The sequence below is a fragment of the Corella eumyota genome, chromosome 1 (genome assembly GCF_963082875.1).
Source record: "Corella eumyota chromosome 1, kaCorEumy4.1, whole genome shotgun sequence".
Lineage (NCBI taxonomy): Eukaryota > Metazoa > Chordata > Ascidiacea > Phlebobranchia > Corellidae > Corella > Corella eumyota.
Window position 1 is genome coordinate 5,265,833 of NC_137490.1, and position 14,694 is coordinate 5,280,526.

Below are 14,694 nucleotides of genomic sequence, written 5' to 3' on the forward strand. Positions count from 1 at the left end.
AAATTAATAATTCTAGGCTAATTTAAACTAGTTGAGATTTAAACATTATCAATATGACGCGATTATAAGACACAATTGACATAATGATTTACAGCAATACTACATGCAACAATTACCTTTTTAATTACTTTTAGTTAAAAAAAAAACTAAAAAAACTTTGGTGACGTATTTTATCGAAAATTTTACGCTGAACTAAGCTCTGCACAATTTCCTCCAAAAGCCATTGTGATGTGTTTGCAGGCCATTGACTACAACCTAAATGGTTGATTAACTGCTAAAAAGTTACTCATTTTCGGTATTTTAAATAAAAAAAAAATTGATACGACGACGTTTAATTTTAAGTTACTAATTTTTGCTTGTGTTGGCACTGTTTTTTAAAAGCTTTAACTGTGACATAGCAACGTAAAATAAATACATTTTGTGTGTTGCGAAAAACAGTTTTATGCCCAAAAAGCACAACCGCAAAGTAACATGTAGCTTGCACTTTAAAAACTGTTTTATTCAACACTTAAGCCCAAAAAGAGGCTGTTTTAAGTAGTTTAAGTCCTAAAACTGCATTCCAAGCTACTTCATACGCTGAGGTCCAAATAGCCACCCACTGCCTTAAAAAAGCACATTGGAACGTGCGCTAAATTGCAAATCTACAGTGTACATTATCTACAATGTGACGAAAAATAACCGGTAGTAGAAGACAATTTGTGTTAAAAAGTGTTATGAAAAGTCAGCACAAGAAAATAATAATAATACTGACCAGTAGAAAATTATAGTCCCGATTAGCTTTAGCACCCGTAACATTTTTTGAGATATTAATATTGCTAGATTTGACATGTTTTAATTCAATAAATGTTGTTTTTTATAAGCAAACATCAATCAAAGCACTTTAAAAACAGAATAAAAGCCTGCAAACGCGCAATAATTTTTTTACATCGACTTTATTAAAAAAAAGAAAAAATTTGGTCACACACCCCCTATAAACCCACGTGAACCTTGAAATGCTATGTCTATAAATACAGTATATACTTTCACTTATCAGTTGAGTATTGCGCGTTTGCAGGCTTTTATTCTGTTTTTAAAGTGCTTTTCACTTATCAGTTGAATAGGGAAATAGAAAAGTTGTATGTTTAAAGAGATGGTTCGGTCGCAGAGTTTACTTTTTAATTATGTTAGAATTTTCCCAACTTGCACGAGGATATCATTAATTTAAAAATTGATCAAGTGGTTTTTGAGATATCGGGATTTAAAAGTATTAGGGAAAGTCCCAACGCTCGCGAGTCACGTGACGCACGACGTCATCGCCGTAAGATCATATGCTGGCAGACATGAGAGAATGACCCTATGTTGTCCTCTCTAAGCCGTAATGTGTTTATGTTTATAGGCGGAATAAGTTTGGGCTTATCATTACCACCGAAAACTTCGATGTAAAAGCATTCCCTTTTATTTTTAAAGCTACAAAACAAAAAAATAAGAAAAAAATATAACCGTAAAATTAGGATGTAAATGGGAAAATCGTTTGTGAGTTATTTCTACTGATGTTTTTGTAATATAATAGTACCTGTATCTCTAAATTAGAACTAACAAGCTAAATTATACTGGCAGCGAGGTGTAGTGGTAAGAACACTTGCTACACCACACATAAGATCGTGGGTTCAATCCCCACTGATCTCATGCTGTAGCGCCCTAGAGTAAGACGGTATAAACGGTATGAACTTCTGCTGAGCCAGCACTTAATCAGCAATATAATTATCGGGCAATTATAATCTATAATACCCCAAACTGCCACAGGCAACTCAAGGCTGGGTCGGAGTAACTGATGTTACTCTATGTTTAAGTCGCGCATTCTACCTTTCCCACATCGAGGATAAAGATATATATATACAAAAAAAAATTGTAATTTATTCAACACAAAAAATCTATTTTGCTACATTTTACAGTTACATAAAAAAAAATTATTTGGTATTTAGTTAAAGAAAGATTAGTTTACAGCTCGCTTTAGACCTAAAATAATTTACAGAAATTAAAGATTAAAGAAACTTTATTAAAGAAACTCTATCTTTGATTTTGAAGAACGAAGAGAAAGTACGCATGTTTTGTTTAAGGCTATAGTTTAGCACCGAACGAACATTTTTTCTTAATAACGTTAAATAACTATTAAAATTGCAGCATTTTATTTTTCTTTGAATGGTGGTCCAGGCCTATACACTTAACCCTATTTACCTATTAGCAACATGTATCCTTATAAGTGACAACATCTACAGTTTTTCAAACAACAGTAAAACAAAGTAGTTTTTTGCTATAAAAATAACTAACTGGGCATAATAAACACAATACACGTCACAAACAAAACAAATACTAAAGCGCCATAAACACCACTATCAACGTTTCACAAAAAATTTAAATCGTACATATGTATAAGTTTTAAAATATATTAAAGTAGCAAACGATAAAAACATTAGGCCTTTAATTTATTAAAATAAAAAAATGAACAAGAAAAAGATTAATCATTAGCAATACTCAAAATAAATACTCTGTACCATGTAGTTTAACTGTTCATTGCACAACAAAGTGTAACAAATAAACATTGAGCAGGTTAAATGGTTTTTTAAATTTGTTCAATGTCACAACATACACAGTTTTATTGTTTTTTTAACTAACAAATTATTCCTCGTTGCAAATTATTAACGCATTTTAACAAGTTGTGTTCATAATTAAGGCCATTTATTATAGGTTTGAAAGGTAATTTTACAACAAATTTTAAAAAAAGTAAGCATAACAAAATCTAGAAGCATACTAAGGTTAGAAAGGGTCAAATAGTAAATCAATTAAATACCTAAAATTGTCTAAAAAAAAGTATATGTTACGTTTGGGCAATATGAAATATATTAAAAAATTTTTATGTTAGACATGTTGTATGACAAATAGGCAAAGGTGGGCACTAAACCGTTAATGCGTTAATCGTTAATTAACGAAGTTAAATTTTTCGATAAAATTTAACTTTTAAGTTAACTTTAAAAATCGTTAACGGACCTGTTAACTTTCGTTAAATTGTGCTTCCGTTAAATTAAATCCGTTAATTTAATATTTTTACAAGTTTACCATGGTAATATAAAAGTATATATGTTTTATTTTGCCGTTTATTGGGTTTAATCGTGTCAATTTTAAAGGATGTATTGACGATGTATTGACTGACGTATAAACGATGTATTGACGACGATGTATTGAAATTTTAAACGATGCAGTTTTGAAAACGTCATTTAAACTTACGTTCGTGTAGTTAAAATATCAACTAAGATAAAAACTGCTGTTTTTTTTTAAAATAGGGTCGTTTCTTTGTTTGTTTTATTTAAATTTTAACGTTAACGTTTATCGATAACTACCGTTACATTTTGTTTAAATTAACTTATTAACGTTAACGAAGTTAATATACTATGTAACGAATTACCACTTAACGAAGTTACTTTTTCGGTTAACTGTGCCCACCTTTGCAAATAGGAATATGGAAAATAGAATTTTATAGAAAAAGGTAAGTTTTTTAAAAAAATTTGTTGCTTTTATTTTTATCTTAACGTTTAATAATTTTATTAAATATTAAAGTTTCAACTAAACAATTGAAACGCCTATAAAAAACGGTAAATACGGATCGGAAAATGTTCTATTTGAAGATACTGTCATATGATCAAAAATCAAATACCGACATGAACACTTTTTAATAACCCATAAGTTTACCCCAATTCTCTTCTGGAAAATGCCCTTTAATTTCTAAATTACTATTCGAGAGTCAATGCGGTATCCGCGTTTTCCTTGGAAGTCGAATGCGATATCCGCCTTGTCCGTTTCTTCCACTTTTTGTTTAGTCCAATACCACGTGTTTTTTTGTCTGTGATATTGTATAGTGAAATAAATATCAGTTTTTAAACATAATATTAAAAACCGCATTCCTAGAATAATTTCCTATTGTATGCATTTGTAGTATAATTTTCTATTGTAAAAAATATAAATTAAAAATGACTCTCTCTTCGCAAATGATTGCATATTTAAATGAAATGTTAAGTCCTGATGAGGTAAAATCTTTTTAAAAAAGAATTAGAACCATATTTTAGTGGTAATTGCGTTTTTATATTATTTATAGGAAGAAAGGCTTAAATATTTCCTAAAGACGGAAATCTTGAGAGGCGTAAACTATTTTTCGGTCTGCATTTATATTTTCAGGTAACTTAGCTTTATTTTTTTAAATTTGTAAATTATTCTTATGTCCAAACAACAAATTTTCGAAAACTAAATTTAAGGCCTACGGTAATGAGGTTTTATGACATTTTAACTCCCAACATTCAAACTTTTTACGAATAAGCCCCCTTTAAACCTTTTAAAAGTGAATCTCCTTATTTGAACCCTCATATTTTTAAACACCTTGCAACTAAACCTTTTTATTTAAATAACTTAAGTTTAACCTTAACTGAACCTTTGAAAGTTTAAATATAGCAGTTTTACATGTATGGAATTTAAAAGTAAAAGTCTTATTTTTCTATGTGGTTTTAGTTTAACCAAAATGGTTTACTTGCAAAAGATTTAGAAGTAATAGGTTTTATGAGGAGTGTGGGTAAAATTGAACACAAATCTATAAAAAAAGAGTAAAATTAAAAAATACATAGACATAAGCTTGATTAAAACAGCTTCAATTCAAACAAATTTTTTTAATATTATTTAATTTTGATATGGTGTTTAGTAAGTTACAGATTTTTTTCTCAAGATAACCTTCCTTAGTTGGTTTAATCTTAGTCCGTTTAGAGTCGTATTGTTTTGTTAATTAAACAATCTTTCTTCTATTTGATTTGTTGGTTCATTTTAATAAGTCATGAACCATATTTCTTATTAAATAAAATTTTACCTTTTCGTTTAGTTGTTAAAAGAGAAATTTTTCAACAAATTTTAAAATAAGTAAACTTAGCAGAATTTCAGTTTCAGCAAAGGAGTTAAATAAGGAGTTTATATTTAATAGGTTAAAGTGTAAGAGGATTAAATGCAGGTGCTTATGTAAAAATGTTGAAATTCAAGGAGTTTAAATGTAAGGCATTTAATTAAAGAGGTTTAAATGTATGTTTTTAAGGAGTTTTAAATATAAAAAGTTAAAAAGAGCTTTAGATATATTTTTCCACCATATTTAACGATTATTGTTATTTCAGGATTTATTATATAACGTTGATTGTAAATTGACAACGTGAAAACGTTTATAAAATGCAAACAGTTAAATTCATGATGCTTAAGAACTGTGAAATTTGATAGTTAATAATGCTTATAAATGATTAACTTACAATATATAGTCCTTATACAACTTCAAGCTGTTAAAATTTTTTATTTAGCATTTTATTTTTTTTTTAAATTTTTTTTTTTTTATTTAAATTTTTTAAATTTTTATTTTTTTATTTAAATTTTTTATTTTTTATTTAAATTTTTTATTTAGCAACTCACATGCTTTTGAAGGCAATTTTTTTAACCCGGGTCAATTGAACAATTATAGACTAGGTAAAAAATATGACTACATATTATTTTTTGTTGAAATTCGGGTCTACATAATGTTAGACATAAAGAAATTGTTAAAACCATTTTTACAATGATAAACACTTTATTACTGGTATTGCTTAATTCATACTTTTAACGTATCATTAAAATGTCAACTAAGTTTCTAATGAACGATGGTTATCGTTACAAAAACAAAATAATTTCTGTAATTTTTAGATTTCGCGATTGGATTGCGCCGTGAAATAGTTTATAGAAGGGAACTAATAGATGACTTTGTTGAAGAAATATTGGAAGAAATTGTGGATGACATTAAAAATGGACTTTTCTTTTTGTTAAGTTAAGTGCAAAAAATGTTTATCTGACTTTTGTATTCACAAATGTATGTCTTGTCTATTTTACCTTCTCCAAAGCTATCTAACATATACCATTACAACACCTTTTCCTTTGTTTAAAACTATTATGACTTATTAGGTTTCAACATTATTTGTATATTTTGTACGTTTAAAAAAAGTTATGACAAAAATTTGACATTTGCTGCCATCATTCTATTTATAATCCAAAAACTGTTTTTTAATGGCAAGGTGTAAAATAAACTTTTGTAATTTTATTGTCTAAACTTTTTCGTAATTTTTGTAAACTTTTCGTAATTTTTTTATAAAAACAGCTAAACCCTAATTTAATTTGCACCCAAGCTTTAAAACTAAACGTTTTAATAAAATTATAATAAAAATCAAACATGTTTGGTTAAAAAAAACATTTTTTGCATTAATTAGCTAAAATTAAGAATAAAATTTTTACAGTAAAAATATAAAGACATAAAATCTTATTTAAGACAATCTTAACAGCAAAAATAGATTTTATAACACAAGTTTGGGATTCTAATCATCTATCAGTCAAAATTGAGCCTACAAGTTTTGCCTTAAAAAAACAAAAATTTTCAAAAAATTTTATTAAACAAAACAGGCCGGCTATTTTTTTTTTTATTATTGGTAGTATAATTTTTTGTTAGTGTAAATAAAACTTAAGACCATTATAAATAATCCTTAGACCAAGTACCCTTCGTCTACACTCTCTACTAATAAAAAATCAACCATTAATGATAAAGATCATAGAATCTGTGGTTAAATTTCCTTGAATATTTTAATATCACTTTATTTTAATAATATATAAGAATTTTATTTTTTTAAATCGTTTTTGTTATATATATTTACAACATTGAAATGGGTAAAATTGAACACAAATTTATAGAAAAAAATAAATCAAAACTTTTGTGGTGTTCATTGTAGTTTAGTAAGTATGTTTTGTTTTATTTATTTGTATCTTAAAACTAATATTACATTAATAAAATGTAATAGACCAAATAAAACAAAAAAAACATATATGTAAAAAAACATTATAAACATAACGTAATGTTTTATTCTTTCTAAATGTTAACATTTTAATATTTAGTTTATTTTTTACACAAAGGTTATTCATTTTTTTTTACAAAAGGTTATCCATTAAGGATTGCTTGGTAACTCATTTTTGATTTAAGAAATTTTAACTAACTGATTTGTAACGCTTATGATTTTAAAAGAGATTTGTATAATTACTTGTTACTAGGAATATCACCATAAAGGAAATATCTAAATCTGTTTTTAAACCTACATAACAGTATAGTTTTTAGCGTCTTCCTACGATTAAAATTTTTTCTAAGTTACGTTAAAAATATGATAAACAGAAAAAAATGCCTAGTAGAAATAGTAGCGTTTATGGGAATTCTTAGCTTGACAAATGGCCAGCGCACGTTAATACAAACCGCCATTATCTATGACGAATTCTACATGAATTCTTTACCGAGTTTTCGGTTGGCAATTGATAGATCAAGCCTAACAGTCACCCATACTGAATTTTACCAAGAAACTATGACCAACATTGTCGGTGGGTATAAAGGAATATGATTTAAATACTTGTACATATAAAATGGTCGTATTTGTTGTTGTGATACAGAAACTATCACCGCTGAAAAGGTTTCGAGTTTATTTATAATGACAAAACACATAAACTGCACTGCGATGATTGAACTGAAACAAGCAGTAACAATCTTTTACATCGGTAAAATGAGAGATGTAAGTAAAACGTTTTAAATGAACAATTGACAATTTTAAAAAGCGTATGGTGTAATAGTAAGAGCACTTGCTACGCTACAAGAGGTCGTGGGTTTAATCCCTCACTGCTCCTATGCTTTGGCGACCTTGAGTAAGGCGCTATAAACGGTACGAACTCCTGCTAAGCCAATACTTAATCACCAGTTTAATTATCGGGCAATTATAATCTATAATATCCCAAACTGCCAAAAGCAACTTGATACTGGGTCGGGGTATCTGATGTTACTCTATGTTCAGGTCGTGCAGCAGTCCTTCCCATATCGAGGATAAAGATATATATTAAATAAAAGCATTAACCCATTTTTTAAGCTACAAGTTAAAAAATCGACAATGTTTTAGCACTGCGAACCAGGAGATGACTTTATGATGTACATGTATCCATCCCATTCTGATATAATGAGGGCGATGTATAACGGCATTGAGAAATATGAATGGAAAACTGCTGCTGTATTTTACGACGGTAGCGCAGGTAATTTTGCAACTTAATTTACATTATGGTATGATAACGTGTTAGTAATTAACTAATAAGTTCACGCTCTTTCGAATTGACTGTACTTAGACATTTCTTTTAGAGTTCGCTTTCGATTACAGTGACTTGGATATAGCGAGACAACGTGGAATTAATTTTAAGGTTTGGGTTATTCCAGAAAACCAAGATGAAATGTGGGGAATTTTAAAAGTGGGTTTGCTATTTATGCAAAATTTATTAAAATTATCTGTTGAATTTAAACTCAAAAAACAATTTGTGTCTTTCAAGGCTTAAAAGGGAAAGCTTTGTCTAAAGCTATCGTTGCTAAGTTGGCGATACGCTTTCGATTTAACCAAGTAAAATATTATGGCCGTGAAAACATTAGCTTAATTATGACCGCGAAACATTACATTAATTAGTTTTTGTATATACATTCACACAAGTACGCAGTTAATAATATAAATCCATGGCAATGTCATGGTATCTATGGCGAATTCAGCGCTAATAACTTAATTAAAATTACATAATAAAACAGAATGGTACGTTGGTTCTTTTTTAATATTTCGTTATTGTTTTTTAACAATGTTAACCACGTACTATGTTAAAAATTCAAAATGATCACATTTTTTATGACACAAATGACATTCTTTCACATTTCAGTCAGTTCGCTTACTTGGTTACCGAACATATATATTGCTGTGCGATCAAAATATTGCAACATCTGTGCTGACAAAGGCAGTTTTTCTATCGATGGTCAGCGAAGTTAATCATTGGGTTTTGCCAAACTTGGTAAGCTAACTAATACTTAATTAGAATTTAATTTTAACGAACAAGTCAAGTAATAAACCAAGAAAAATTCGACTTAGTATCTAACATTGTGTTTTTAAATTGTCGCTAGGAAACTCATCCTATATTGCTGGAAGACTTTTTAGAGTCGAGCGTTCGGCTTACAATATTGAGTGCAGTAACGATAAGAGATGTTTTAGAGAGAAATTTCCAGCATGGCATTCCCTTGGCAGTGGCAGCAGACGAAGCAATAACAGGTTAAAATACTGTTTAAAACAATAAAAGAAATATTGCTACTGAGAAAAAAATAAATTTAATTGTTAACAGTTTTTACAATTGTAAATGTGTTAATATGTTTATATAGCTGTGACGAGTGACGCATTGGAACGCATTTCTACATCGTGTCAGAAAGCAATATCAATCGGTTGTTTCGATATTGCCTTATCAGATGACAGGCAATGTGGAGTCGATCAAGGAGCTAAAAGTTTTTCTGAAGGATCGGTAAATGTGTTATTCTAACATAATTAACAACTTTTGCAAACCAATTATTAAAAGTCATACAATTCACCAAAACTTTTTAGTATTGACAAGTTTATTTCGAATAACACGCTAGGTTTTTTTAAGACATGTTTAATTATCCATTAAATTCATAGTTGGTAGTACTCTACAATGCAGACAATAGGTTACCATTGGTATTGTTTTTTTTGGAAATATAAGTCAAATTCAGCAAATTTTAACATTTGTAGTTTTATTCGATTGGAACATGTACTGAGTTATATATGAGAGGAGTAAAAAATCAAGGACCTACAAGAATCGAATATTTAGAGCATCATCTTGAAAATCCAAAAGGCCAGATGTCCCTAGTAAGTTTATAAATAAAACTAAGACAGCTCTACTATTGCAGCTTACAATTTTTAGAGGATTTTTTGTTGTTGTTCCAAAGAATAATTAAAAACAATTCAATTATAGCACGGTTATTGGAACGATGATCCAATCGAATTTATTCCTGGTTACATTCCTTTTGTTCAAGCCGCTGTCGTTTTTCCTGAAGAACCTTTACAAGTTGGAATTGTTTACGTAAGCTATAAATGCAAACTGTAACTGTCGTTTAAAATTAAATTTTAAAATTTTTGTTTATCAAAAATTATCATAACATTTTTAAATACATAAAACACCATTCAAAATATAAATTAGAATTGCAGTTATAAAACTTTAAATTATTTTTTATGTTCTACTAGGAACCACCGTGGGTAAGATGGCATACTAATGAAGTAACTGCAGAAACCACTTACGAAGGTTTTTTGATTGACCTCTTAGAGACTTTGTCGCGTAGGCTAAACTTTAAATACGAACTTCACTGGAACGAGTTAATTGGGCCAGATAAGAACCACACTTTAACTGTAGATGCAGAAGTAGATCGTATGTTAACCAACAAAGAGGTAATTTTTCATATTTTTTACAGCACATTTTCAAAAGAATCGCATAGTTTAATGCTCAGGCCAAATATGCAAGCAGCGTGATGTAGTAGTCAGAACACTTGGCTTCATTACATGAATTTCTGGGTTTGATCTCCACTGCTTTCATGCTGTAGAGCCTTTGAGTAAGGCGCCATACAACGGTATAAACTCCTACTGAGCCAATACTTAGTCAGCAGCTTAATTATCGGGCAATTCTAATATAATATTATGTTTAGGTCGTAAAGTCGACCTTCCCATATCAAGGAAAAAAAAATTTAATATTTATCTTAAGGTTGAATTTGTGCTGTATACTCGTCCAATTTTAGGCGGAAATCTTGGACGACAAGAACAGTCAATCGCCTTCCAGCAAGTGGCGTATTACATGGTTACTTTATCATCTGGTAACGCACAGCCAGTCGATATATGGCAGGTCAGTATTTACGAATATGTACTTTAGAATAGATATGCTTAATAATATTTTTTTCTTTATAGTTTTTAGCGCCATTTACATTTGATTCCTGGATTGTTTTAATCTCGGCATTGGTTGGTGTAAGTATCATGCTTGCGATCGTGAATCGATTCAATCCCTTCGAATGGCGCAAGATGGCGCTAGATGAAACGAATGATGATGTCGACGTGGAGGAATTTAACAAACTAGGTTTTTAAGAACAAATTATTATTAGTAAATTTTTTTGAACTATTGTAAACATATAAGTTTTAACCACGTTTAGGCCACAAAACGCACCTTAAAAAATTAATAAATATATTTAAGGATTTGGAAACAGTGTTTGGATGGCTTATGGTGGCTTAGTGCACCAAGGTGTTGACATTGAACCCAGATCGTATGCTGGTAGAATGATAACCGGGACTTGGTGGTATTTTGCCATGCTTGTAATAGCTGCTTACACTGCTAACCTTACAGCTTTTTTAACCCAAGAATTTTCAGGCGAAGTCAAAAATATCGAAGAGCTTTTAGCGAAGGTTATTTTTATGCTAACAAAATGTCATTAAAAATAATATGTTCCTATTATCTTTACTTCTGAGGTTAATATATTTTTGCAGGAGCATTTTGATTATGGAACAACAGTCGATGCTCACATTTTGAAATATTTTCTTCCATATGCCGAAGAACACCCCTTTTCTACTATTTGGACACATTTAGAACAAAATCCAAAGAATATTTTTAATACAACCGAGCAAGCCTTCGAGCGAATTTCAGAAGGGAGTTTTTACTTTCTTGCCTCATACAGAGATGTAGCTAAAGCCGAGCAGATGAGCTGCACATATGCAAGTGTGGGTGAAGGTAACTTAGAACAATTTTCCTAAGTAAAGTTAAAATAGCAAAGTGAACAACCTAAGGTATGTTAAAATACTTGAATGGAACTAAATTACCAAGTTTTACATAGGATTTTGGGAGTACCAATATGCCCTGCCGTTCCAACTTGGATCTAGGTACACAGGCGTGTTTAGTGACGCTATTGCATCTTTAAGAGATGACGGCACTCTCCAGGAACTGGAAACAAAATGGTTTCAATTCAGGTAGGCTTCAAATATATATATTTTTTGCATTCAACTATAAACTTATCGATTAACACTTAAAAAAGTAAGTTGTCGGCAGCCTGAGGTAGTAGTCAGGACACCTGGCTTTACTACATAAGGTCTTGGCTTCGATTCCCGCTGCTCTTATGCTGTGGCGCCTTTGAGTAAGGTACTATAAACAGTATGAACTCCTACTAAGCCAACACTTTACCAGTAGCTTATAATTGGCGGGCAATTATAATCAATATTATTCCAAACTGCCAAAGTCAACTCAAGACTGGATCGAAGTGACTGATGTTACGACACTCCCAGACCAAGGATAAAAATGTTAAAAAATTTAAACTTAATTATTGTACATGATATTTTCAATGTTACAGAACTGAGTGTACCGAAGCAACATTTGACATCGAAGCAAATCGACTTGGAATAGGAAATCTCGGAGGAATGTTTATTTTGTTGTTGCTTGGTTCGATTTTAGCTCTTTTTATACATTTTGGAGAGGTAATGAATGATTGGTAAAATATGTTGATTTTAAGCCAATTGGCATTTGATATGACTTAACACAGGGTTCAATATATAGATTAGAAAAGGTTCTAATTTTTTAATAGAAAGTAGATGCGGTGTATTTAAGCACGATCTTAGTTAAATTTCAACCTAAAGTCTTTTTATATTCGATTAAAGGTTAACTGGGCAAAGCGTGCCAGATTCAAGTTCTTTAGAAATAAAGATGTTCAAAAGGCGACCAAAAACGACCCGCTCAGTGAAATGAAACGAAAACGAAAGAAGGAAAGAGAAGAGTTGGATCAGCAGATTGAAGAGTGGGAAGGGGGTTATGATTACTGGATTAACAGGTTTTAATATATTATTAAATGTGTTAGCTATGTTTTATTTTAACTTTTTTCAAACTTTTTGACTTATTTCATGTAGGATGAACCAAATAAACGAAACCCTTGAAAACATTGACCAAGAGACAAACAAGCGAAAACCAGAGAGTGGTGGTAATTTTTTTTATATATATATTTATCCTCGATGTGGGAAGGTCGAATCCGCGACCCAAACTTAGAGTAACATCAGTTACTCCGACCCAGTTTTGAGTTGCCTGTGGCAGTTTGGTATAGCAGGAGTTCATACCGCTTCTTAAGGGCACTACAGCATGACAGCAGTGAAGATTGAACCCACGACCTCGCATGTGTGGTGTAGCAAGTGTTCTTACCACTACACCACGCTGCCGGTTTAAAATAAAAAAGCGATTTTAAATAGCACAGTCGTATCAAGCTCACGTCAACTACTTGTCTTATACAAAATATTCAATTTAAAATATGTTTTATACCATAAACGCTGAACTATCTTATTTTAGATGTAAACGAGAAGGAGGATTTTTCATGGTGGACGAATGCTTATCAGTCAATGGTTAATACAATATCCGGAAAGGCACACGCGGCTGCAAAAATAGCAAATGAAGAAGGCTTGGGTAAGACAAAAACACGAACTTTGAATACAAAAGTTAACATTATTTTGCTTATTGGCACTTATAGAGTTAGTTCAATGATTTTGTGACTTTAATGGTGTTAGCTGTTAATAAAAAAATACGTAATTTTAAACTAAGAAACAATTGTTTACAGATATCTCTGATAGTGAAACAATTGTGGAGTCAGAACCTTCAACTGTTGGCAAGTTTTCCTCCACTTTTATTTTAGATGATAGTCGAAATTAGTATTATTTTTTTTAAATTTTCTATTTTACCTATAGTTGAAAATTTTGGAACGCCGAGTGAGTTTGATGACGACAGCGTTTCGAGGTGCGACGTAAAGGACAACAGACCCACGTCATCGGGAGAGTCTGCGTACGAATCAATCGTGACCGAAACTAGTGCGAAGGTAGTACAACCAACAAAACCACGTGGCCGAATCGGAAGAATGCAAAGTTTTAAGGAAAAGCGAAGACGACAACCGGATGACGACATCGTGTAAAATTTCAGCAACGATTTAAATTAAAATAACAGTTTAGTTTTTGTAATTTGTAGTTCTGACTTATAATTTTTAATATATTAATTTTTAATATCAAACGTAAATTAATAACTCAAAACGTTAAGATATTACTTAAAACATAAATAATACTTCATTAAATATGTACAAACAAAATTATAATAACAGTAGTAATTGTTGTAACTTGCAATATTTGATATTGGGTTGGTATATATTCGTTAAATTGTGTAGTAATTTACGTTTTTTTACGTTTGTTAAATGCATGCAGCTTAGCACTTAATTGGGTTAAAAATATTGTTGCAAAAAATTTAATTGTTTTTTAACTGTATATATATAACTTTTTCAAAACATTTTTTATGTGCACTTAGTTTCTGTAGAATTAGTTTAGTCAACATTTCTTACCTTACCACAAAACCAATATAAGTTTGGATAATACATTTAATTCGTTATCGATAATGTAATCAATACTGCAAATTAGAATAAACTTCCAGTAAATTACGGGAGTCGTGCGCGACTTAATTTTTGTAACTTTGGCCGCTATCCAGCTGTACATTTCTAAACAGGTCGGGCGTGAAAAAAGGCGGCAACGACAACAGATTTAAACGCCAGACAGTCAACAACTAATTATATCCAACTGTGTTTGCAATGTTTCGCGAATTGTTAGTCTCTTAACGGATATCTTAATCTGGTTTACCAAAAAACGCGTTGGAATGCGTTTTAATTAAAGGCGCGAAAGTTGTCCTAATGTTTCGCAGTTCGCACTGTTTTACAATTGCAAATCTTACAAAAATGTTTGC

General features: G+C 30.6%; 1 protein-coding gene across 2 annotated transcripts; it reads left to right on the forward strand.

Annotated features, from left to right (window-relative positions):
* Positions 1-7,174: 7,174 nt before the first annotated feature.
* Positions 7,175-14,306, forward strand: LOC145763879 (glutamate receptor 1-like). 2 transcript variants are annotated; one of them, XM_082575421.1, is made up of 21 exons: positions 7,175-7,434; positions 7,504-7,622; positions 8,001-8,130; positions 8,234-8,340; positions 8,791-8,919; positions 9,029-9,173; positions 9,281-9,417; positions 9,663-9,779; positions 9,886-9,993; positions 10,155-10,355; positions 10,666-10,803; positions 10,866-11,031; positions 11,146-11,354; positions 11,436-11,676; positions 11,780-11,912; positions 12,290-12,413; positions 12,594-12,763; positions 12,840-12,910; positions 13,270-13,383; positions 13,535-13,582; positions 13,662-14,306. In XM_082575421.1, the coding sequence occupies exons 1-21, from the start codon at positions 7,224-7,226 to the stop codon at positions 13,880-13,882; spliced, it is 3,039 nt and encodes a 1,012-aa protein (XP_082431547.1). In that variant the 5' UTR covers positions 7,175-7,223; the 3' UTR covers positions 13,883-14,306. The 2 variants fall into 2 exon arrangements, with proteins under 2 accessions (XP_082431547.1, XP_082431548.1); XM_082575422.1 differs by lacking the exons at positions 7,175-7,434; positions 7,504-7,622 and having other exon boundaries at positions 8,112-8,130; positions 8,253-8,340.
* Positions 14,307-14,694: the final 388 nt, after the last annotated feature.